This window comes from Macrosteles quadrilineatus, unplaced genomic scaffold (genome assembly GCF_028750875.1).
Source record: "Macrosteles quadrilineatus isolate MER2022 unplaced genomic scaffold, UCM_ALF_1.0 Scaffold_41__1_contigs__length_1036756, whole genome shotgun sequence".
Taxonomy (NCBI): domain Eukaryota; kingdom Metazoa; phylum Arthropoda; class Insecta; order Hemiptera; family Cicadellidae; genus Macrosteles; species Macrosteles quadrilineatus.
In genome coordinates, this window is record NW_026542634.1 from 854,738 (window position 1) to 879,538 (window position 24,801).

General features: G+C 36.4%; 1 protein-coding gene across 2 annotated transcripts in view; it reads left to right on the forward strand.

The window, feature by feature from the left end:
• LOC129005892 (inhibitor of growth protein 3-like) overlaps nt 1–17,279 on the forward strand; it is a 38,025-nt gene extending 20,746 nt beyond the window's left edge. For both annotated transcript variants that reach the window (XM_054434929.1, XM_054434930.1), the window contains exons 5-10: nt 4,597–4,731; nt 5,378–5,467; nt 8,099–8,295; nt 9,661–9,800; nt 12,445–12,622; nt 13,697–17,279. In XM_054434929.1, the coding sequence (XP_054290904.1) occupies nt 4,597–4,731; nt 5,378–5,467; nt 8,099–8,295; nt 9,661–9,800; nt 12,445–12,622; nt 13,697–13,813 (857 nt within the window). In that variant the 3' untranslated portion in view covers nt 13,814–17,279. The remainder of the gene's footprint in view (nt 1–4,596; nt 4,732–5,377; nt 5,468–8,098; nt 8,296–9,660; nt 9,801–12,444; nt 12,623–13,696) is intronic.
• The last annotated feature ends 7,522 nt before the right edge of the window (nt 17,280–24,801 follow it).

The following is a 24,801-nucleotide window of genomic DNA, read 5'->3' on the forward strand; positions in this document are numbered from 1 at the left end:
AAATAAAGCTTTCCTAATAGGAAGGAAGCTTCACTCTGGTGTAAGAAAAAAAAAGCTGTCAACAATAAACAACAATTATAGAATATTTCACTTTCACTGACGGCATTTTAAACCAATGAAATTTTATTTTGTTGGAGTTAACCGAGAAAACTATTTGGTTGTAGTTAAATACACTCCTATTGGATTCAGTATTGAGAGTATTGCTCATTTAAAGTAACCTTATGCATTCATGAATTAAAAGTTTTGTTGTCACTTTAATTCTGTAAGATTTATTTACAACTTGAGAATGTGTTCTAAAATTAAATATCACAAAATCCAGTAGCCTAGATTAGCTTTCAGTGAAATCTATACAATCAATGTTGAACTATCGTCGGTTATCGTCAACTCGCCATCACCCAGTTGTAGCTGCCCGGTCTCCATCCCTAAAGCACGGGTCACACTGGGCTGCTCGCCAGCCGCTGGTGATCAGCAACTAGCACCATCATCAGCAAGCAGCGGCTTTTGCACGGGTCACACTAGGCTGCTTGTCAGCCGCTGGTGATCGTGATATTAACAATGTGTGAGAAGGAACAGCTGTGAGGTTTTGCAACAAATCACTGTATTACTTCTTTAAAGAAACGTCCCACAAGCACGTATAGTTTTGGAATAAATTTAAGAAATCAATAACCTGCTTCGCCGACCACCTAAGCTCAGTAATTTCTATGCTACAAATACTACTTTTAATCGCCTAGTTTAAAGCTCAGTTCTTGTCGCCATTTCATCCTTTTTTGGGTCCTCATAAACCAGGAGTTAATATTGAGGATGTGTGTGAAAGAGAAATAATTTTATTATAAGATGCTTAACCGCACCCGCAAGAAGAGACGTTAGTGGACAAGGCCTTGGATACAAATAATTTATAAATAAAAATACTTTTTAAAAATACCTCGTTTTTAAACGCACTATAAGATGAATCAGAAACATACAAAAATGTTTTACGAATGTCACCACATACATTCCGGGAATTACTAGAATTAGCTAAACCTCTAATAAAAAAATTGAGACGGTTGCTTTTGTCCTTTTGTGTTAAACCAAGTTGGAAATTATCTTTGGTCAGCTCTGGCACGCTTCTAGAGGTGGTCAGACTACGCTGCTCGCTGGCGTCAGCGAGTGAGAGTGGTCACGTGACCTCTAGTCGCCGCTGCCTTGCTACCAAAAGTTGAACATGTCCAACTTCGCCAGCCGCTGACAAATACTCACCGGCTGGCGGTGCCAGCTGGGAATTTTGCGGTCACACTAAGCTGACAGTAGCGGCTTCTTTCAATTCGCCCCTGATGCCAGCCTAGTGTGACCCATGCTTAACGCCTTTGATTTATGGTTGTGGGGCTACTTGAAGAGCAAGGTTTTCACAACGAAACCCCAAACTATTACAAACGTTGCTTAGATATCACACATAATTTATTTTTTATGCCACTTCCATTAGAAAAGTTGAATAGTTTAAACAACTTATACAGTAGAGTCCCGCAAACTCGGCTCTCGATAACCCGGCAGTCTGGATAACTCGGCCATCACTTGGCTCAGAAAATTAGTGATTTTTTTGAGTCCGAGTTAAAAATGGACTCAAGCCAAATAATTTGCAACTCATACCAAGGATTTGTTGTACTATATCTGATGACTTAATACTGACTTGTACTATAAACATAAATAAGAAAGGCGGTTAAAAAGCTTAAAAATTGTATTTTTCTTATTTTTAACCCTAGTTCCTGTTAACACGGCATTTCACAAACTCGGCACCCCTCCAGTCCACATTACGGCGAGTTTGCGGGACTCTACTGTAATTACAAAAAATGTTATTAATTAAAGAACCAAACAACACAAATATCATCTCTCTAATCCATGAATTAGCTGAGCTGTCACAAAGCAAAATGTTAGCAGTTTTTATGGATCTCCCGTTATACGCTATTCCGTAGTTATAGCGGGAAATATGTCACCAACTATCGCTCAAGTCTAATTAGTTTTTATCTAATTTATCAGTAAAACAATTACCAATAAATAAAAGTGAAACCTTTAAGAAAATGTTTTAAAAGGACCGTTGTTTATAACATGTTGGTTTAAGGACAATATACCATCAAATAATAAAACAATACCTCCAATTGTCTTCACAATATCCTCCTTCGATGTATTTCCAAATGATATACCAGGCTATAGCTTACGTCGTAAAACTTATTATTACTAAAACTGTTTCATAACCCATGGCTTAGTTTTGTTTTATTACAGATTAATTGGAAATAAATGTTAGGTAATTTAAACAAAATCACAAAACCCCCTTTAACCATCCTGTACTATAAAGGTTCAGCAATGTTTTTTCAGCACTTTTACTCTTGAAGAGTTAACATATATGTGCAAAGGAAAGTTAACTTTTAAAATCTTCATATATTTACCATTATTAAAGTGTAGATGTTTTGATGACAAATAAATAAACAGCTCTGACCTCATAATCAAGGCCGTAATGTTCATTCCACTTTAAACCAGTATATACAGGGTGGAGCGCGGTAATTTGCTTATTTGGGAGTGGAATAAAAAAATTATGAACATGTAGAAACTTAATTTTATATTTCACTTACATTGAACAGTAATGGAATTTACAAATTATTTTGTTTTAAATATTATATCTGGCAAATGTTGACCTTCCCGATCCACACACTGCTGCATACGTTTTCTGAAGTTCTCATGCACTTTTTCAAGCATGTCGACTGGTATTCTGGCAATCTCAGCAGCAATATTGTTCCTTAGGTCTTCCAGGGTTTTGGGACGGTTGCAATACACCTTGGACTTCAGGTAACCCCAAAGGAAAAAATCGCATGGAGCTAAGTCTGGTGAGCGTGCCGGCCAGTTCAGATCACCATTGCGAGAGATGAGCCGTTCAGGAAACATTTGCCTCAAAAGATCAATGGTAACTCTCGCTGTATGTGCAGTGGCACCATCTTGTTGAAACCATGTATCCTCTAATTGCATTGCCTCAAGTGCTGGATGGAAAAAATCCTGCAGCATAGTTAGGTAACGTTCGGCATTCACAGTTGCCGGAAAAAAGTAAGGGCCAATGATGCCTACTCGTGATAAGGCGCACCACACAGTGACGCGGTCCGAATGCAGAGGTCTCTGATGAACTTCTCTGGGGTTTGTGTCACTCCAGTACCGCATGTTTTGCTTGTTTACACACCCACTGAGATGAAAATGTGCCTCATCAGAAAAGAACACAATTGCGTCACGAGGTATGGTTGCAAGCATGTCTTCACAAGATGTTCGTCGTGTCAAATAATCCCGTGCTGACAATTGTTGGACCACACACATTTTATATGGGTGGAAATGCAGTTCACTATGGAGAATCCGGTGGAGAGAACGCCTTGAAATGCCAAGAGCAAGTGCTTGCTTCCGAGCAGAGCGTTTCGGAGATTGCAATACTGCTGCTCTAACTCGTTCGATATTTTGTGGTGTTGTAACACTCCTCGCAGGTCCTCTTCGTACAGATGACACATTCCCTGCTGTCCTGAATGCATTCACCCAATTCACAACTGATTGCCGTCCAGGAACACGTCCGCGTGGGGAAACAGCGAAACGCAAACGGAAAGCACGTTGCACTGCAATTATCGAGTAGTTATTTGAAAAATATGCTTCAACACAAAATGAACGCTCCTCACGTGTCCACTCCATGATGGCAACTCAAAATGAGCTGAAGACAAACTTCCGGTCAGTCACAACAATCATCGCCCACTTCCGCCTCTTTTTGACTAACAGTGCTGCCAACCACCTGCAACTCAAAATAGCAATTTCCCGCGCTCCACCCTGTATAAAATAGGTCATATTACACCAAAAACATGTCCCAAGTTCCAGTGCTGGTAAAGAACATGTCAAAATAAATTAGATAAATTAATCTAGAAAAATATACGGTGCGTAACAATTCATTATCATTGCCAATAGCGTAGATGAACTTATCTAGTAAATGTTTTAATGGTGCACTATCATTTAATGACTAGAAAGGTATTGTTTCCACATAAATGATAAATATTTCATCCAGTATTAAAAGTTGTGTGAGTTTTGACTGATGAGAAAAATCTGTGAACGTGTTTTAAAGTGTTGTTTGTTATCATGTTCTTGACTTTGTGTTGAATCACCATTGTTAAAGACTAAGGTTTATTGACTAATGCAAAGGTAGGAGGTTTACCTCAAAAATATGCTTCATTATGAATTTGACCAAATATAATGTTACTGCTAAAGTGCTAAAATTATTTTGTACCTACTTTGTTAAACAAATAACTTCTTACTGACTTTATCCTTGTGTATCTACTTTCACAGGAACTCCCACACAAAGATGAATTATGCTTCTGATGTTATGTGACCTTTTTTGTGCCACCAGAATTCCGAACAATAACTTTCTCAGGTCAGCAAGCAGTAATCTCCCTTTTATAATAAACTCCAATGCTGGTCATTTTATTATATTTCCTCCAACTAAATAGAGTAAATGAAAAATTTTAAGATGTTTAAAAATAAATAAGCAAATAGCAAAACTATTAAAAAGATGGTTTTAGTGTTTATTAAACCTGGGAATACTTGTGATTTTAGATGAAAAAGTTCAACTGGCAAATCACATGCACGACTTGGTGTCCCGGTATTTACGCCGACTGGAACAAGAAACTCACAAGTTCAAAATGGAACTTGAAGCCGATAACATGGGCATTACTGAGATTTTGGAAAAACGTAAGGAATACCATTTTTAGTTAATTGTTCACTATTCCTAATTTTATTTATGTTAAATTGTTGATTTTGTTTAGTCAGTCAGTATAATTTTCAGCATATTAATTGCTGTCACGATTAATGATTATATAAAAAAGGATAACTTTACCCAATTGTGTTTTGGCAGAACGAGTAACTTTAACCACTGATTATCTTTGCTTTAAATGAAGATCACAAACTAAACGTTTAACTTGACTGGAAGAGACATTTTGTCTAAATATATTGAGGTTATTGCTACAAAGCCAAACCTTTTTATCCAACCCAAGTTAACACTGCTTCATCTGGTTTTGGGGTTAGGCTGTCCATAATCTTAATTGTTTGTAAATGGTAATTGTTCACTACATGACTCATCGGTTATTAGCCCCACAGTCAAGATACTGAGCTGGGTCTTGTCCCCACTTTAATTTCCAGAAGCTGCACCTAGCTACATCGGTGTAAATTAGATTATAAACAGTTTTAACAAATGTAAGTGCACCTCAGTTTAACTTGTCAAATTTTTTTCCACTCGAGATTTTGATCCCGAGGTTTCCGATTAAGAGGATGTTTACCGTAGCCTATATAAATTATAATCGTTATTAACAAAATTAAACTGTATATTGTTTCTCCACAGGTTCACAAGAACTGGATCTTCCTCCCAGTAACAGCTGCCAAAAAGAGAATCGATACTCCTTCACCTCACACAAGTCTTGCATGTCGAGTGGTAAGGATAAAATAGTAATTAAACATGTAATTATGACACACATTGGCTACAACTAAAAAATAAATACTCCTTCCACAGAAAATCTGCAGACCAAGCGAGTTTCCATCTGCCTGATTCGATTTTCATTAAAATATTTCTTAAACAGTTCAGATTTATTCCCTATTTAAATTACATAGGTTTTAACGATTATTTAGGTTTGCTGCTACAGGGAGGTGTGGGTTTATTTTTTAAAATGTTCATCGCTTAGCATAAAATAATTGAATTTGACAAGTTTGGAAAAATATATTCATAAACATGCAAACTACAATAGTTTACTAATTCGCCATAAGAATCACGTGGTACTTATAAATTTACAATTTTTGAATATTCTCTGTAACCAATAACCATACAAACATCCTTCTGGATACTAAATTATTTGTCGTTTTAAGGTTTTCAAAGTGGTTTTAGAGAGAAATTGAAGAAATTGAGAATCCTATTTCTGAGAATCAAAAATAAGAAAAACCAATTTTTACTCCATAAAACTCCCCATTCCCATAGTCTGGTCATACTGGTCCAAAAACTCATTCAAATAAGCGTAGGTTTACTCGTTTATACTAAATTGAATCAAAATCGGATGATTTTTACTCTAGTTATCATGCTAACTATAATATATATGAATTTGAATGAATGGTGTTTTTGGCCACTGGGGACATCAAAACAAAAATTGAAATCGGTCCTGGGTCCAGGTCTTACAATGAGACCTACGGTAATAGCTTCACTAAAAGTATAACAAATTTGAGAGGTGTGCAAGCGGCTGGATGTTCCAGCCAAACTTAGCCAAACCTAAAAGCTTAAGTGATCAAGCACCATATGACAAAATCGAGCTTGAGCCGAGCTTTTACTATTGGGATCACATAACGTATCTGTCAAGATTCAAAATCGCAAATTCAAGTAATCTTTGAACAGCTGTCATTTTTTTACTCAATTGCCCCTTTGAGTATGGGTTGGCGGCATTTTATTTTACAAACAAAAACCTGTAATTTTATGTGCATATAACAATCTATGCTCACATTTAAGATTTTCTTCTGACTCCTAGCGGAGCTATCTCCCTGAGGAGGTGGCTTATCACTGAGTTACGTGTTAATAATAGTTTACGCAACAATCGCGTGAAATATAGTGTTAATGACACGAGTAGACATTTAACAACTTCTACAAGCGTCGGTTAGACTATTTACTCTAGTTCCTTACACTACTTTACCTACGACCGTTTTAGCGAATTTCCCATATAGGGAATAAGCTATTACCGTAGTACTCATGGTGAGACCTGGACCCAGGACCGATTTACTTTTTCGTTTTGAGGTCCCTAGAGACCAAAAACACCATCCGTTTAAATTCAATATATATATTTATATATGTGTCCGTTAGCGCGATAACTCGAGCAAAAATCATCCGATTTTGATACAAACGTGTAAACCTACGTTTATTTGAACGAGTTCGCGAACCAGCATGATCGGACTATGGGAACAGGGGTTTTTGGGGGTTTTATAGGGCAAAAATTGTTTTTCCCCATTTTTGACCCTATAAACTTAAAATTTAGCATTTTCTTTCCAAACCATTTTGGAGAGCTTAAAAAAACAAATAATTTAGTATATTGAAGCGTTATTATGCGCCTAATGGTTACGGAGAAAATTCCAAAAAACTGTAAATTTAAAATTCCCATGTTATTCTTATGGATTTATCAGATTTACTGTACTGTTATTGAGAATAACTGCAAACTGTTGTAGTTTGCTTGTTTATGATCATATTTTGATCAAATTTGGAAAATGCATTCATTTCATACTAAACTACTAATATTTTACAAATAACACCTTTTTACCCTCCCTGTTTTAGCAAACCTAAGTACTCATTAAACTAATGTTTATTTAAATAGGGATTAAATGGGTTACTTTTAAGGAGACATTTTAGTGTAAATCCAATCAGGCAAATGGAAATTCGCTTAGTCTGCAGGTTTGCTGCGGCGGGGGTATTTTAATTACTAACAATCACTACTCATAACTTCTAAGAGAGTTTATGTTTTCCTTTATGCCACTGACAGTGGTGCAATGAAACATTGTTCCAAACACTCATTGCACCACTCATTAACAATTAAATTGGTCTTAACAAATGATTATTTGAAGTTCAAAGCATTACAATTTTACTTATTTTCTCTCAATCCTTGAACCTCATTGGTCCGTTACTCATGTTGTTAAGTAAAACAATGCTGTTAAGTAAGTTAACAATGCTGTTAAGTGAACTTTTCAAATGCTAAGAACTGAACCGAAACGGCCATTTTAAAAACGATTGTAGGTAAAATTATTTTAGTGCCCAGTACCTTTGAGCCAAGTTTTTCAGCTTTAACTGTATTATCTTTTGAAATTTTTAACCGTCCCGGGTCTTTTTTCTCACCTTGTATAAAAAAGCTCAGCTCGATCGACAATCTCAGACTCAAACACATCTATTCTTGTGACAATAACTCTTTGGAATTAGAATTTGGGAGACTGTCCTACCTCTTACTGTCAGTAAAAATCTCAAATTTAATTTCTTTCTTTTGATATTTTTGGAAAAAAGACATCCCTAATCTCTATTAGATTGTTCAATTGATACGTTTTCTAGGCACAGATAAGCGCAAAGATTCAACCGCAGAACACAAGCGAGTTGTGGCGACATTGCCTGAGGTGCGGATACTGCCTCAGAGCTCTACTCCCCCTGCTACTCCTCTACCCGTGGTGAACTACAGCCTCGGACACATGGGAGCGGGGGGCACTGCTATAGCAGCAGCTGCTTCCCAGGCCATAGCAGCCACACAGCAGGTAATATTACTAGGTTAGCAAAAGGATAACTAGAATACAGTAGAACCCGAGTTATCCTTCCTCGAATCATCTGGATCGCTAACTATTCAAATAACCTCAAAGAGAAAAATAAAACTTAAAAATCAACCAGAAAAACTTATTGTAGATTTGTGAACTTTGCAATAATCTGTTTCATATTTTAATGTGTGCCAATTGTGTCCATCACGCGCTGAGTCTATTGTAGTGTTATCGATCGGCAGGGAATTAAGTAATTTGTTTATCCCGTCAGTGACTGCTGTTCATGAGATTTGGTTTGTTGTTGTTGTTGACTGCTGTGTTCAGTGTGGCTGTCACTCAGCAGGTAATATTAGTTATTAGGTAATCTTAGTATTAGGCAGTTTTTTTGTTGTTTATTTATACTCTGATTTCAAAATGTATATTATTAAATTTGGTACTCTCTGATCTTTTTAAATAACCTTGTCTAGAAATATCCAAACTGTCCGGCTTTATGATCATCAGGTTGGGATCCGGTCCAAATTAATCCAGATGTTTAGAGTTCTACTGTAGTCTGATTAGACCCAAAAGTAAACAAATGGTTAGGTGAAGGTAAGGTACTTCACTATTTTAGAATAGTAGTGGAGATTAAACATAATGTCTTCATTTTTCAGGAACAAAGGATCCAAACATTTTTTTAATACAAATTCTATGTCAATTGATTTTATTTCACTTACATCAGCTATCAGCTGGGAAAGTTATCCGTAAGGCCTACTTAGATCCGAGTTCAACTTTAATTATTAAGACTTCAAAGTTTTGCCAGTCTTAAAACATACAAAACTATGTAAAAAAAAACTTACAATAATATCTGAAATAAAACAAAAATTATGACTGATATAATTAGATAAACTAAAATGTAATGAGATTAACACAAAACAAGTAAACTCCTACATGTTAAGACCCATCACACACTCTGTCGTTTTTAATTACTTTGAGTAAAATGGCCCCAGATTTGCACCGAGGGTGTGTCGTAACATTTGTGTGGGCCGCAGATTCAGTAGAATGAACTTTAAAATCAGAGGACTTGTGCAGTTTCAATATACATTTGGGTCAAATGGGAGTATGCCTAGATATGAAAAAAAATCAAGCGCAAACATTATTCTAACAAATTGTGTTTGAGGAAATGATTCGGTATACCTTAACAATAATGGTAAAGTCCATTGATAGCTTGTAAAATGTACGCTACCTATTTATAAAATAATTGTATTAATAATAATATTAATAATACTATTATACTATTCATAATACTAATAATATTTTTAGTCACATCTCTTTTTGAAATTGAAAAACCACGAACATTATTTGTGGCTAAATATTTTTGTTGGGTTGTAGATGCAACAGGGGCGAAGGACTGCCAGCTTGAAAGCTTCGTATGAAGCCATTAATTCTGTCAGTATAAGCAAGGAGCTAGCTGGTGCAGCTCAAACTGCCATTGCCGCCATTCAAGACACAAGCAAGAAGAACAAAAAGCAGTAAGTATCATGTGTATTGAATCCATCCTATAATTTTGAATTGGATTTGTATTATTCATGCAGAAAACATTTACTCTTTTTCTTGGGTGTGTTGCTAAGTTGATGTCTCTGACTTCAGTGTAAGAGGGACGTCAATCGCCATCCATTTAAACCATCAAACCTCCCTTTAAACATTTGAAGGGTTTGATTGCTTTCCCTTAAAAGGGGTTGTGGTTCTTTCATACAGAATGCTACTGGCGTAGACATAACAAAAGAAATTATACTTGGGTGGAACTGATGTATTTGAGAGTGCTGGCATTGCCTATATGTAATCTGAGGTTTTAGCTATAAGGAAACATCAGCAGCGTAACTATTTTCTTCTTTTCATCCCAATTGCAGTTATAATAGAAATAAGTTGAGTCCATACAGTGTTTTGTTGTTGGACTATGACATTTGATCAGGAAAAGTCTGGAACTTGAAATATTAAACCTGGTAGATTGTGTCCATTCAACTGTATACACACTTGCTGAACACCCTGTGGACTGGGAGAATTGTATGGAATCTACAATAATTCTTCCTGTCCCGGTGCTTCAACCTCCCTTATGCATTAACGGAATTTTCACGCCTTACCTTATCTATTTTTTTGTTTGCTCGGACAGCAAGGGTGACAAGCAAATTAAGGCATTTAAAAAGAAGTTTTTTTTTTAAGTAAGTTAAAAGAAAGTAGGGGTTGCGGTGCAAAAAATTTAAGGGCAGTTCTCAGTACGGTACGCGGCTACCAGTATTTTTTACGTTTTGTTCTCAGAATTATATTTAAACCATTATTTTATATTTTAACATTGACATTACTATGAAAATGGATAGTATCCCACATTATTTATTCCTAACAACATTGTGCCAAGAAAGAAACACAATTTACACCATATAAACAGGCTTTACCTATTTTACTACTAAGATAAGTCATAAGATAAAGTGGATTTAAAATTAGGTTAAGAATATTTAGGTTGAAGCAACAATTTTAGAAGATAATTTCACACAACTGGTAAATTATTGCCAACCAACACAATAACTGGTTGTTGTTGTTTCTTTTTTTTTTACTTTTAAAACATATTAATGCATTCACATTCAACAGACAACAATGAAATACTAGAGGTTATGATGAAGTAAAGCCAAAGAGCATCTTTCTTATCAGCTTCAAAACCGGACCTGTATAATATGTGTACAATTCTAAATCTTTTTTCTGAAACTCAAAATTGGATTTGCACAGATTAAGATTATTGTCTTTTCGGTTTCAAAGTTAACATCAACTCATATCAATCAAAAGTTTATCGCAGGCTCAATTCAATTTTCTTAGTACAGTAGAACCCTGGTTAACCGAAATAAAGGGGGGAGAGTCGTTTCGGATAACCAATTTTTCAGTTAACCCATGCTAAAAATGTATCACCACAGTGTGTAGGGAAAATGAATTTAAGAGAATGTCTATATAATTCAGTGTTTCAAAAATGTTACAATGGGATAGAAAATACTTTACACCAGACAACTGAAGTTATTAAAGCATTCTACGCCCTATATTATTTTATAGAACCATTTTGGTTAACCCGGGTTTCGGTTAACCCGAATTCGGTTAACATGGGTTATTCTTTATATTTTAAAGCTCTTCCAAAGAATCAAAAGACGAAGGCCTGAACCAAATTATTTAGGAGGGCCTATAAAAAGTGAGTAACAAACAATGATATTAGCGATGAAGGTCGCAAAATGATTATCATCATTTTAGTTCATAAGATTTTGAATGCATAAAGTACCTACATCACAATAAAAAATATAGGAAACAAAAACATTTAAATTTCAACAGCCAAGAATAACAAAGATACAGAATATGCAATGACATGATTTGAGACCAAGTAGGCTTAAATTGAATTACGGAAAAAAATTGTATACAAACAACAACGCTTGTGGTTTTGTCAATTGAATGATAAAATATCCATAAGCAATATTTTAACTTTTAAAATAAGACTGTATAGTTTAATATGAAACCATAAGGAGTTTTATGGCAGTAGAAATGGCCAGCGGCAAATTGAATGTTAACAAAAATACTGACCAAGGTAGAGAGGTGAAATTTAAACAGCTATTATAACGCTAGTAATAAAAAATGGAAGTCCCAAAGGAATAAAAGTGATAAAACTCACGAGTTCTTGGAATTCCTTGATTTGACCTTGAGTACAACAATTATTGTATTGATAAAATAATAATAGATCCGGGACTGCTAATGAGTTGTTTATTGCATCATTACCCAAGTAATAAATTATGAAAATCGTAAACAAGCATCTAATAAACCTTAAGTGCTCTGAACCAACTGCCGGCTATGTAAATTGAAAGAAATTTATTATTATAGGCTGAACCGAATTTGTACCGAGTAAAATGCTATACCGAATCGATAGCGGTAATTAGGCCAGAACCATACTGTACCGACTTTTGCGGTGCGCCGCAGACTCCTAAAAGAAATACATTTGCCCATCCACATAGGCCTCAGACTGTTGAGTTATGATTTGTCAAGTCACTGACTGAGCAGTTGATTCACCAAACCAAATCCAAATGCTGCGCTCTTTGTACAGCGTCCAAAGTAACTTCCAAGCCATTCCTAACCTATCATATTCAATGACCACAGGAAAGCAAACGTGAGCAGTAGCAGCAGCAGCCCTGCTTTACCAGTCCTGGTGCCGAGTCCTGAGGAACCTCCGCAGCTTGAAGCCTCAGCAGACCTCTCGTACGACCCCAACGAGCCCAGATACTGCATCTGCAATGAAGTTGCTTTTGGAGGGATGGTGGCTTGCGACAATCAAACGGTACCACAACTTTATTTTTACAGTTAGTCCTTGCTATTGCTAGTAAATGTACGCTCCAACAAGAAGGCAATTAAAGCGACCACTATTTATTTGTAGACTCCAGCCCCTGAATAATCGACTACATTACCTCTTGTAACTCCAATAAAACTGTGTGGTTATGTCAATTGCATTTAATTAAATAAACAAAGTGATTAGTTAACAGGAAGTTAATTTGATTGTTTTTACGAACATCAACTTACTATATAGAAGTTTGATTCTTTGCAAAATTGCCCAGAACCTAACCATGAATAGTCAGGACTAATTGGAGTGGTTTTTGGAATATGTTTTAAATTATTTCGTGACAAATTTCACTGACAAACATTTAAAAATTAAGTCTATGTTTTAAAGATAAGCAAAATATTTATTTTTACAATTTCTAAAGTTATAAATGTAGATTTTTCTTCCATTAGCATTATATCATGTAGTTCTTGTTTCAAAATGTAACAGTGAATCTCCAATTTCAAATTGTATAGCGCTAAGCTCATTCTGAAGTTTTTAAAATGTTGTTTGGATTCTTAATTAAGTTTAAATTTAAAACCTCCAATAACATAAATAATAACTTATGCATATTTTTTTAAATTGGATGCCATTTATAATTTTCTATTTTTCACCGGGGGGATTTAATAGTTGTACAATATCTATGCTTACTTCCTCTCCAAAATAATTATGGGTTTTAAAAACAAACACTATAGTGGTGTATTTTTTATTGTGTTATTGATTAGTTTTTGTTTTACCTTAACTATGCATCCCTCTAATGTTTTTGAAACTCCCCGAATCATCTTATCTTGGAGTCATTTATCCATATTTTTAGAACCATAGTATTTCTGATTGTACAGCTATAATCCATGCAAATATGAAGTCAGAAACAGATTCTTTCCTCAACAGGACTACGAGGCACTCTTTTAACCCATACAACTATAAATCTTAACTGATTTCTACTATACAATTAAATTAATTTGTTGAACAATTTAACTAAGGATGTAAAATTTAAAATAATTAATTTTATGCATTACCTATTCTTATTTTTTATTCTAGTGTCCCTATGAGTGGTTTCACTACCCATGTGTTGGAATCACTGATCCACCCAAAGGCAAGTGGTACTGCCCTCAATGTACGGCTGCTATGAAGAGGAGAGGTGCTCGTAAAAACTGATTCTCTGGGCTAGGCCAAACCAAGAACATGCCAAGAATTACTGTTAATGTACTTTTACTTTTATTTTAGTGAGAAACAACACAAACGTTTCAATTCTCTCTTAACCCTTTCCGGATGGGCAAAAAATGTTTAAATGAAAAGAGTGATTTCAATTTGTGACACTTTTTTACGCATCTCCACTTTTAAATCAAGCATACAGTACACTTCCAATTAAACCGAGGTTGTTGGGACTGAGAATCTAAAATACCACGCAGGTCACGGGACCACATTAGGAAGTCTAATACTAGTAAAATATGTTTTAACAACATCTGTGTCTTGGTGCGCGGTCGTCTTACCATTACAGTGACTGGAGGAATCGCATACCGACGTACTTATTCGTACTTATATTACCCTTAATCATTAGTAATGACATTGAAATTGCTACTGCATCATGCCAGATATATGTGTTGTGCCTGGGTGCAAGGGTAATTACGAAAGCTTGATTAAAAAAAACTGAAGGTTACACACAGTTTTTAAGATTCCAAGTGATCCGGTGCGTAAGCAACCGTGGATTCGTGCTTTTCCTCGGTCAGATTGGACACCTTCAAAAAATTCTCGTGTCTGCGTGAAACATTTTCACGAAGATGACCTTAGTTTTGTGGTAAAATACAAGAATAAGGTGATTGATGTGAATATAGACGCGAGAAGCCAGTTTTAGGTGAGAATGCCGTACCTAGACTTTTTCCCAAATTACCTTTGTATCTTGATACTCGAAAAACGACAAAGAGAAAGACTCCTCAAGAAAGAAGACAAGAGGAAGGTAACAGGATAAAGAAGAGTCAACAGGATTAAGAAGATCGACTAGCACAAGAAAACGAAGTTGGGGATTTTACTTCATTTTACAACAATTAAGGCTGTATATTAGCACATAATAAATAAATAAAAAATAATATTAAATTGACGTGTATTATTATCGTCATTTTGCACATTATAATGAATGTGGAAAGCCATATGAAGGCCTAGCTTCTGAGATTGTTTCCACAATGGCAAACGTACAATGGCTAAATAATTATTCAAAGAGGCCTTCAAACGAGAAAAGAAAACTTAAAATGTTGTCGTAATATTTACTTATGGTTTGTCAGGTAGGCTAAAACAATAATATGAATATTTAAAATTGAAAATAATTTTATTTAAACAATACAAGATTTTATATTACTCTTTCATTTGTAATTGGAAGTTTTACAAGACATTTTCACATTCATTGCAATTATTAGTACAATACGATAAATAGCCCAGGCCTACAAGCAAACAAACATTATGTTTGTATTTTAGTACAAAAGTCACTATTATATGCCACTAAAAAATCTTTAATTCATTCTATAGAGCAGTGAAAACAGCAAAACTCTCATTTAGGTTATAGCCTAGCGCGTGTGAAGACAGACCCAGAAGGAGTGTGATTGCGGCGTTGCCAGTTCGAACGTCGCAGCCTTGTATTAGAGGTGGCTGTAGTTGGAGACCAACCTAGTACTGTGTGGTTTTGATTTGATAGGTAATTGCAGATCATTCTTACGTTAAAATTATACTTAATGGTTATTTCAAGCATTCATTTAAATAAATCCCAAATTACCTGCTATTCCAACTCTTGACATAGAAAAATACTACATTAAAGTAATTACCGTTTCCAAAAATATAAAAAAATATATATATATTCAGCCCTGTAACGACCTTGGATAACCTGGATTAATCTTCAGATAATCGGGAGTGTACTGTATAAAGCAGCTTTGCTACTTATTGGACAGTATTTTATTTCATAAAGAACTTTAAATGGAACTTTTTTACAACGTTTGTAGCTCTAAAAGATGTTCACATTAACAAAATTGTTTAAATCCATATGTGTAGCCCCTGAGCTGTTGGACATAATGTAAGACCAAATTACTTACGTAATTCCCGTCACAGCTCAATAAAATATATCTATTCAGGACATGTTTCGGTGTTAAAACACCATCGTCAGCTCCAGGTACATAGTGTAGAGTTGATCAGTTGTTAACATCGTCAGAAGATAAACACAGTACGGACACGAATAAATACATAAAACAATTAAACATTTAAAAAACAGGCCTGTTCTAACAAAGATGACCGACCGCACAGGTAGCAAGGGACAGACTAGACCAGCTTATGCTTATCAGTTGTGTGAGAGAGAAAGAGATATTGGGCAAGGATCAGCTGTTGTAGGATGGACGGAGTTATTGATGAGTGAATTAAAAATGGTGTGGGAACTGAACTGTAGTTTTTCGTTTTATATAGTCTCACAAAAAGTAAAGTTAACGTTGTTAAAACTTTTGTATATTTAACAACGAAATTTATTTAAAAACAAAATTGTGTTTTTAGCGCAGTAAGTGGTCGGCTTATATCTAACAATCTAAAACACAGCAATTCTGCAGAACTCAAAAACAGTATCTCAACAGTACTGTAATGTGAAACAAGTCAAATCACATGATCCACTACCATGCAGTTATCTGTCACTCCTCCGGTAAGAGTTGTTTAAGTAGCCACGAGGTGCCTACGTAGCTGAACTTAAAATTTAATGGTAGTAGATTTAGGTGCCTATCTTTTCTATTGTTAGAGTAAAGTTGTCTAAGAATATGAAATAGACCAAACCAGTCCTGTTTTGCTTTTTTTTGTACATATGTTACCCTGTTACAGAAAACCTGTTAATTAAGTAAATGTCTAGCTGGCTTGGTTAATGTTTGTTTATCCAAACAAGTTCATTGTGAAAGATGTTTTTCATTTTCATTAGCTGAAATAACAGAAGTAAGAAACAGATAATTATCCCAATAAACCCTTTACCCTCCTTTAACTCTTAACACATTAGTTCAATGGCTTTGTGGGTTTGTTGTTTCCAGAAAATTAGAATTCTGAAAGAAATCCCCAAAATTGTCTGTTTCATCTGATTTTAACAAACTTATTAAAAAAGATCTTGCTTATTATGATGCCTATGGACTCACATTTGGGTTAATACGCATAAAACAATTCAAACAAACCTTTTGCTTTTCTGTGCTTTAGGGATCTCTAAAATTGAAAAATAACATCAGGGACCCAAGTTTTACCATGAGTAAGTTACCTACTTAAGTTGTTTTTTATTCATAATAGTAGTGTAGGGTAGGGGCTAATGGTTGTAAAGAAAACAGGCAGTAAGTTGCACCTGCAGTATACACCGTTTTGAATTTAACTCTGCTTTGGAGGACCTTACAACAATTAAATTACTCTAACTAAACATATACTGTGAACCATTCTTAAGCCTTTTCCAAACCTGTTTCTCATCAATCATTTCACATTTTTGAAAAGGAGTTGTAAATCAAAAGTATATATAAGATAAGGAGTTAGTTAAATATCCATAAGTATTTAGTTACACCACCATATAAGTGTTTTAATCTAAGAACATATATCGTTTTGACTGTTAAGTTTGTATAGAATATAAAGTTTGTGAATACAAATCATATGACTTGTTATATGGCCTTTCCCTTAATCCTCAAAATAATTAGTGATAAGGTTTTTAAAGGAAGATTAGAATTACAGGACGATGCATTAATTTTATTATATTGCCTGCCATAACTTTCCATAGCTGTGGAATATGCTTGGAAAATCAAATTGATCCATCTAAATTTACTGTGACTTACATTGCATAGAATCATGATGAAAAAGAGTCTTGACACAATTTCTGTGTTTTGTTGCCATTGTTGGTGAAGCCCATGATGGCGATTTATATCCTCCGGAAAAACTAGAGCACTAACCAAAATCTGACAAATCAGACAAACTGTTGTGAATGTCTGACAATTTGAATATGGCCTAAATTACTTTGTAAGTAATATGATATCGGACACATTTTTCTCAAGTTTTACTACACATGTCATCCATCAAATATAAATCAGCTGTTTTTGAGAAAGATGTTTCCTGAAATGTTTAAGTATCAAGTTGTTAAATAACTTCTTGATCAGCATCGTACGTGTTATTACATGCCTGAAAGTTCAAAAATACGTCGAATAACACTTGTAATAATATATTTACACTTGTACTGTTTACTCACAAGATGGTAAATACATATAAAAAATGTCAACGGGTGATTGATATCAATTGGACACTCTAATCATCATCACACCCAATGTCGCAATTGTAATTTCTTGACAAAACTGCAAATAAAGAATATTTTGACTTGATTTGATAGTATCACAAGTGTCATTAGTGTAAGTGTAAATATACTATTGTTGTGTTATTTGATGAATTTTGTACTTTCAGATAAGTTGTTAACAATATATTAATCAATCAATAATCTTAATTTGTCTTTGTACATAAATACAAGAAATGGCATCATATCTACATAATATAAGAATAGCTACTTATAGCATCTACACAGTTTTTAGGATCACCAGCCCCAGACAAACATACACCGCTCCTAATGCAAACTCACAGTCAAGTAAGAAGTCCTGAAGAGAGTATATATTTTTCCTTTTAAAATGGATTTCAGTTTTGATATTTTTACCGGTATGATATTTTTACTTGTCTATGGTCCAGGAATATCACCTAAAACAGTTGGTAGAGAGAGAGAGAGAGTTCTGGGACACCCTGAGACCTCTGGGACATCAAAACGAAAAGTAAATATGTCTCGGGTCCAGGTCTTACCATAGATTGATGGAACAGACTGTCTACTCCTTTAAACTATGTCTTGCCATGAGACCTACGGTAATAGCTTATCCCCTACATGGGAAATTTCCTAAAAGAAATTAGATATGTACAATCATGTACGATCAAATTTAAGAACTGGTGTTCTTATCCTTGCTTAAAAACACGGTATGAACTTAGAATACCGTACAAATAACTTTAAAAGCTGCTTCAAAAACACAATTAATTAGCATAGATTGTAGAATTTTAGATATATGATTATAAAAGACATCGCCATTGAATAGGGAAGAATGGTGGTTTGTTTATTTTGTACAGTTCGCGTAGTAGACAAAACACAAATGAATGGTTTCACAAGTAACTTCAGAAAACCCCCCCCCCCCTCTCACCACACTCCACAGCAAACCTGCAGTCTAGGTTAATTCCCATTTGCTTGATTGTATATTCACTAAAATGTCTCCTTTAAAATTTCAGATTTATTCTCTGTTAAGATGACATTAGTTAACAAGTACTTAGGTTTACTGCTATAGTAAAGGTAACAAGTGTTCCATAGTGAAATGCAAATCGTTTAGTATGAAATAAATTTTCCGCCTAGTAACCGACAAAGTTGGGCTTCCTTGCACTGATTATAATACAGGAAGCTGAAAATGCATATGGATATTGCTTGTATATTTGATATACATTGATGTTTTAATTAAGTAAGCGAACAACTGGTTTTGTGACCCTAGGGCCGTAAAAACCAAATTAAACTTCATGTGGTCAAAAAGTATTTATTTTTTTTTCAAATATAAACTAAGTCTAACAAGTCTAAATAGAGAGTTTATCAAAAAACACTGCAAGTTATTTTTTGGATTTTAATTAAAATAGAAAATGGCTACCATCTCACAAACTTTAAAATACTTATTATTGAAATACAGAACTTGAGTTGAATATAAGAAATAACAACTTCCAATTTATATCTTTTTATAGTAATATCTTAAGTCTTCATTCTGTGTCCTTACATTGGTTTCCTTTTACTTTTAACCATTGCAAAATCATCTATCTCATCATTGCCCTTTTTACTGTCGTTTTCCGTCACCGCCGTGCCGTTGCGTCCACGCATACAGTCAGCGGACTGTGGCAGCGGCGGCACTCGTAACCGGCAGCACTCGTAAGCGGCGGCACTCGTAAGCGGCGGCACCAGTAAGCGTCGGCACTCGCAAGCGTCGGCACTCGCAAGCGGCGGCACCCGCGTAAGCCTCGGCACTCGCAAGCGGCGGCACCCGTAAGCCTCGGCACTCGCAAGCGGCGGCACCCGTAAGCCTCGGCACTCGCAAGCTGCGGCACCCGTAAGCCTCGGCACTCGCAAGCGGCGGCACTCGTAAGTGGGGGCACTCGAAAGCGGCGGAACCCGTAAGCGGTGCCACTCGCAAGCGGCGTCACTCGTAAGCGGGGGCACCTGTACGCAGCGGCACTCGCAAGCGGCGGCACCCGTAAGCGGCGGCACTCGTAAGCGGCGGCACTCGCAAGCGGCGGCACCCGTAAGCGTCGGCACCCGTAAGCGTCGGCACTCGCAAGCGGCGGCACTCGCAAGCGGCGGCACCCGTAAGCGTCGGCACTCGCAAGCGGCGGCACTCGCAAGCGGTGGCACTCGCAAGCGGCGGCACCCGTAAGCGTCGGCACTCGCAAGCGGCGGCACCCGTAAGCCTCGGCACTCGCAAGCGGCGGCACTCGTAAGTGGGGGCACTCGTAAGCGGCGGCACCCGTAAGCCTCGGCACACGCAAGCGGCGGCACCCGTAAGCCTCGGCACTCGCAAGCGGCGGCACTCGTAAGTGGGGGCACTCGTAAGCGGCGGCACCCGTAAGCGGTGCCACTCGCAAGCGGCGTCACTCGTAAGCGGGGGCACCTGTACGCAGCGGCACTCGCAAGCGGCGGCACCCGTAAGCGGCGGCACTCGTAAGCGGCGGCACTCGCAAGCGGCGGCACCCGTAAGCGTCGGCACCCGTAAGCGTCGGCACTCGCAAGCGGCGGCACTCGCAAGCGGCGGCACCCGTAAGCGTCGGCACTCGCAAGCGGCGGCACTCGCAAGCGGCGGCACTCGCAAGCGGCGGCACCCGTAAGCGTCGGCACCCGTAAGCGTCGGCACTCGCAAGCGGCGGCACTCGCAAGCGGCGGCACCCGTAAGCGTCGGTACTCGTAAGCGGCGGCTCCCGTAAGCGGCGGCACCCGTAAGCGGTGACACCCGTAAGCGGTGGCTCCCGTAAGCAGTGGCACTCGTAAGCGGCAGCACTCGTAAGTGGCGGCACCCGAGGGCCTGCCGCCCCTAGGCACTGGTCTAGTGTGCCTAGTGGGAAATCCGTCCCTGCATTTACTCATAAATGCATTTACTTTGTCACCCAGTTTTTACTTTGGCGCGCAAATTAGTATTCCAACCAAACAACACAAAACAGTGAGCTTTTGCACGTAATCCGTGTACGCTTGAAAATCAAAATAAGCTGGCAACACTTATTACGTTTACGATCAGCTGGTGCAGCGTTTCCAATTTCGTTTCGTTCAATGTTTGGATTTAACCTAACCTAAAAACATGTTGTACAGTGTTTGAAAGATTAATTATTTATATGATTTATTAGTAACTGTAGGAAAAATATAATGTGTAACACGAGTTCAAATAACTGCCTTTGCTGCACTCGAGAAACATTCCACACTCGCCTATGGCTCGTGCGTAATAATTTCTCTCGTTTGCTACTTCACCCATTAGTTACACAAATAACTATCCCACATTTGATAAAAATATGTTTATAAACAAGCAAACTACAACAGTTGATTGTAAAGAAATCTATAAAATCTTTGATCCCTAGTAGACAACTCAATGCTTCATTTCCTTCGGATCATAACATAACTGTACCTACTCTCGGGGAAAAGGCACAAGATGACAGATGTTTGTTTACGACAGCATCCGGCCCCGTAGTGCTGACTGTGCTGAGTCGCTGAGTCTCGAGTCACGTAGTCTAATATCCGCTCGTGTGTGTCTGTGTGGGCGTCACTGTCACAGATGTGTGAAGTCTGATAGATATCACTGCATGTGTTTGTATAAGCACAATGCCCAACAGAAAACAAAACATGTGTCAAGTATGACCGTAAAATACTAGGTATTATTACAAACAAGACTCTACCGATGCTTTACACTCTCTTATGTGTGGTGTGGGAGGTCTATGAACAAAAGAACAAATTACGTTCTTGAATTTATATTACATACGTAATTTGTCCTGCATTGATGGCTACATCGAATGTTATGCGCAGTTGAATGAACCCCCAAAAATATTTAGATTTATCAACTTAATTACTTTCATCAAGAGAACAAATTAAAGTACTGTATCTCCTATTTATTTTCAAAAACAACAGCAAAGGAAAATTACCCGTACAATCTTTTCAAAAGTAGAGACTTGTAATCCCCACAAAATAACTTTGTTTACAACAGAAGCTTATATAAAACTTTTGAAAAGCGGGATTTAGGCCTACATTGAAAAGTTTAAACACAATATTATTTACTATATCTATATAAGAAATGACGGTTTAAAAAGATTACTGATTCTAAAAAAGGCTAAATTTGAATGCCCATAATTAAAACTTACAATTAAATTACATATTTAATTACTTTAATATTACACTGCTATGGAGCGCATTTCATAAAGAAATAATTTGTGTCAAGTATTTTGTAAAACACTTAAATATAACCTAAATTTTGAGAAACAACGAAATCTGTTGAAACAATATCCGTTTGCTAGAATAGACATTTCTAAAACAGAAGAGAATTAAAAATTGTATCGGCTATGAATAAAAAATAAACAAACCGCAGTGGCGTTCTACGGTTCCCACCCGAACTATTGAAACGTGTGAACATTTACTATGGTAACAAAAAATATTACATATCAAATTCAACTGTAGAATCTTCTGCATAAAATTGTAGTAAAGTTAGGGGTAAGTTTTCCAGTTAAAATGATAAAACGACTAGTCACTAGGCTACTACTGGCTATTATAGTAGTAGTCGTTTTCGTTTGCCAGATTAAGGGCTGACAGTACGAGAGAAACAATATATTTCATTGTCATGTAAAACAAACTGTTATGAAGTAGGCCTACGGTATGAAGATGCTGAATTTGCTAGTGGTGTTACGCCTTTATAGAGTTGTGAGGGAAATTATCCGTGAAAACTTGTTGTCACCGTATTGTTTTTTTTTATTATTTATGCTTACAATCGATCAGAAGCAAAGCAATTGTTCAGAACGCGTTAAAAATTGGATTTAAACGCGTTTACATTACAGAACTTTGTAGCTCAGGTGTATAATAGGGAATTACGGGATATACGTTAAATTTAATGTCAAACGTCGTTAATTGGAAACAAAGTCTTCAAGGTTACTTGGTAATATAACCTGTAATGCCGACTTGGGTTGGCTACAGGCCTACAACAATTTTAGTAGGTAAGTGATTTAATGAATCTGCAAAAAATGTCATTGTTTAACATCCAATAGAAATCTGAGGTGATAATTGGATTATACCCATGCTGAAAATGCCGGGTTTTCAAGGAAAGCGTTCAAAAAACAAATTATATTTACGATAAACATCATACACTAAGTGTGTCCATTAAATTTCTATGAATTGGTTATTACGTTGTGTGAATAACACAAGTGCAATTAGTGCAATTAACGTGTTATTTTTTCTATGGCCATTGACAATCATTAATTCGTCAATGCACAGTAAAAACTATACAATGTCCGGCAATAATAACCTGTTCCAGGTAAAACCTGTAATCTTTATAAATTCTCCTAATTCCATTGATTTATTAATATATCTCAAACCGAGACCTTATTGCCGTCACTGGGTAGCTTAAGTAGCTTTCGACTGCCGCAGTTTTGTGAATTTTGACAACTGATCCCGGTCTACTATACTAGTGTTTTGCAAATTTCGATGAGAATATTGTATAATTGTTTAAGTCAAAAGAGAATTTTCTTGTGACAAGTGAATTGAACATGAAACTAAGGTGGAGTTTTAAAGCCAGTATTTAATAATTTTTGCCTTGAGGACCGATGATTCAAACATAATTTGACTTGCTGTAGCCTTTTACGAGTTTCTTTGTCCTTCTCAAAGAATATTTTATTCATTAAATAAGATTAAATAAATTTCACAAGGAAACTGTGCAAGCTACTGTATAATTACAGTGATTTTAACTTATTCCATTATCAAATGAAATATATGTCAATATTTTGATGATAAAGTAAACGAACGGAACACCTTTTTAACATTATTACAGTATAACTGTTTAATGTTTTAGTAGTGTATTGTTTGGATATTGTTTTATTCCATGCGTTATATTATCACGTATTTTTACAATACATAGTCCGAGTATACAGTTTTGCGTGAGTCGGCCTCGGTCGGTAGAGTGATATGATGGGTTCGTATCCCGATGCTGCAACTAAAAATTGATCAGTGCAGTGTAAACGTACTGTATCGGCTCACCTCTTGCTTTGATTTGATGCTTTCCATGTGCAGGCTTATGTGGACGGCCAAATTTAAGGTTAAAAAGACTCGCTAACCTCTTTATAAGAATGTATAGAATATTTATGCAAATATTGCATATAAAAATAGCATTTCCTCAAATTTAAACGTGTATTAACAATTCGAAAACACACAGTTCTTTACTAAATTTGAAAAGTTTAACTCATACATACATGCATTGGAAAATGGCATATATGAGTGATAGTGATACAAAAAAGTGTGGTTATTTACTTCCACCAGTGACATAGGTCCAGTCCGGTGGGGCGGGGAGGGACTACCGCTGCAGTTCTAGGGTCTTCCAGCTATCACTACTGTCTTATCATAGCCACAACATGGCTAAGGTGTTAAATTGTGCGAGTTCGAGTTTCGGTCTCTTTAATCTACGATTTAATTCTACTTATTCTGTTAATGAGGTGAGTTCTTAATCCTAGCAACATTTTGAAACTGGTTTTACTATGGTGATTGTACTTGAGTAAAACTAATTTATCATAATTATAATAATCTTTCGTTAAGAATAAAGATTGTGACGTTTTACATTAAAAAATAAGCAAATACTATCTATGACATACCGGTATTAGTAATTAGTGTTTCCCCTATATTGCAATCTCATCCCATGGAGCTTGGCTTTATAGTTTAATTTTGTCCTTATTAGATTAACAAAAATAAACCTTTGTTTTAGTTGTGATAGGTAAGTAAAACCAACCTGTTAGTGAGAAAATTATCAACTCAATCTATCGCAGCTTACTCCCTGCTAATTGGCCACACCCTTGAATTACCTGATTAGGCTAATGATAACAAAGTTCTG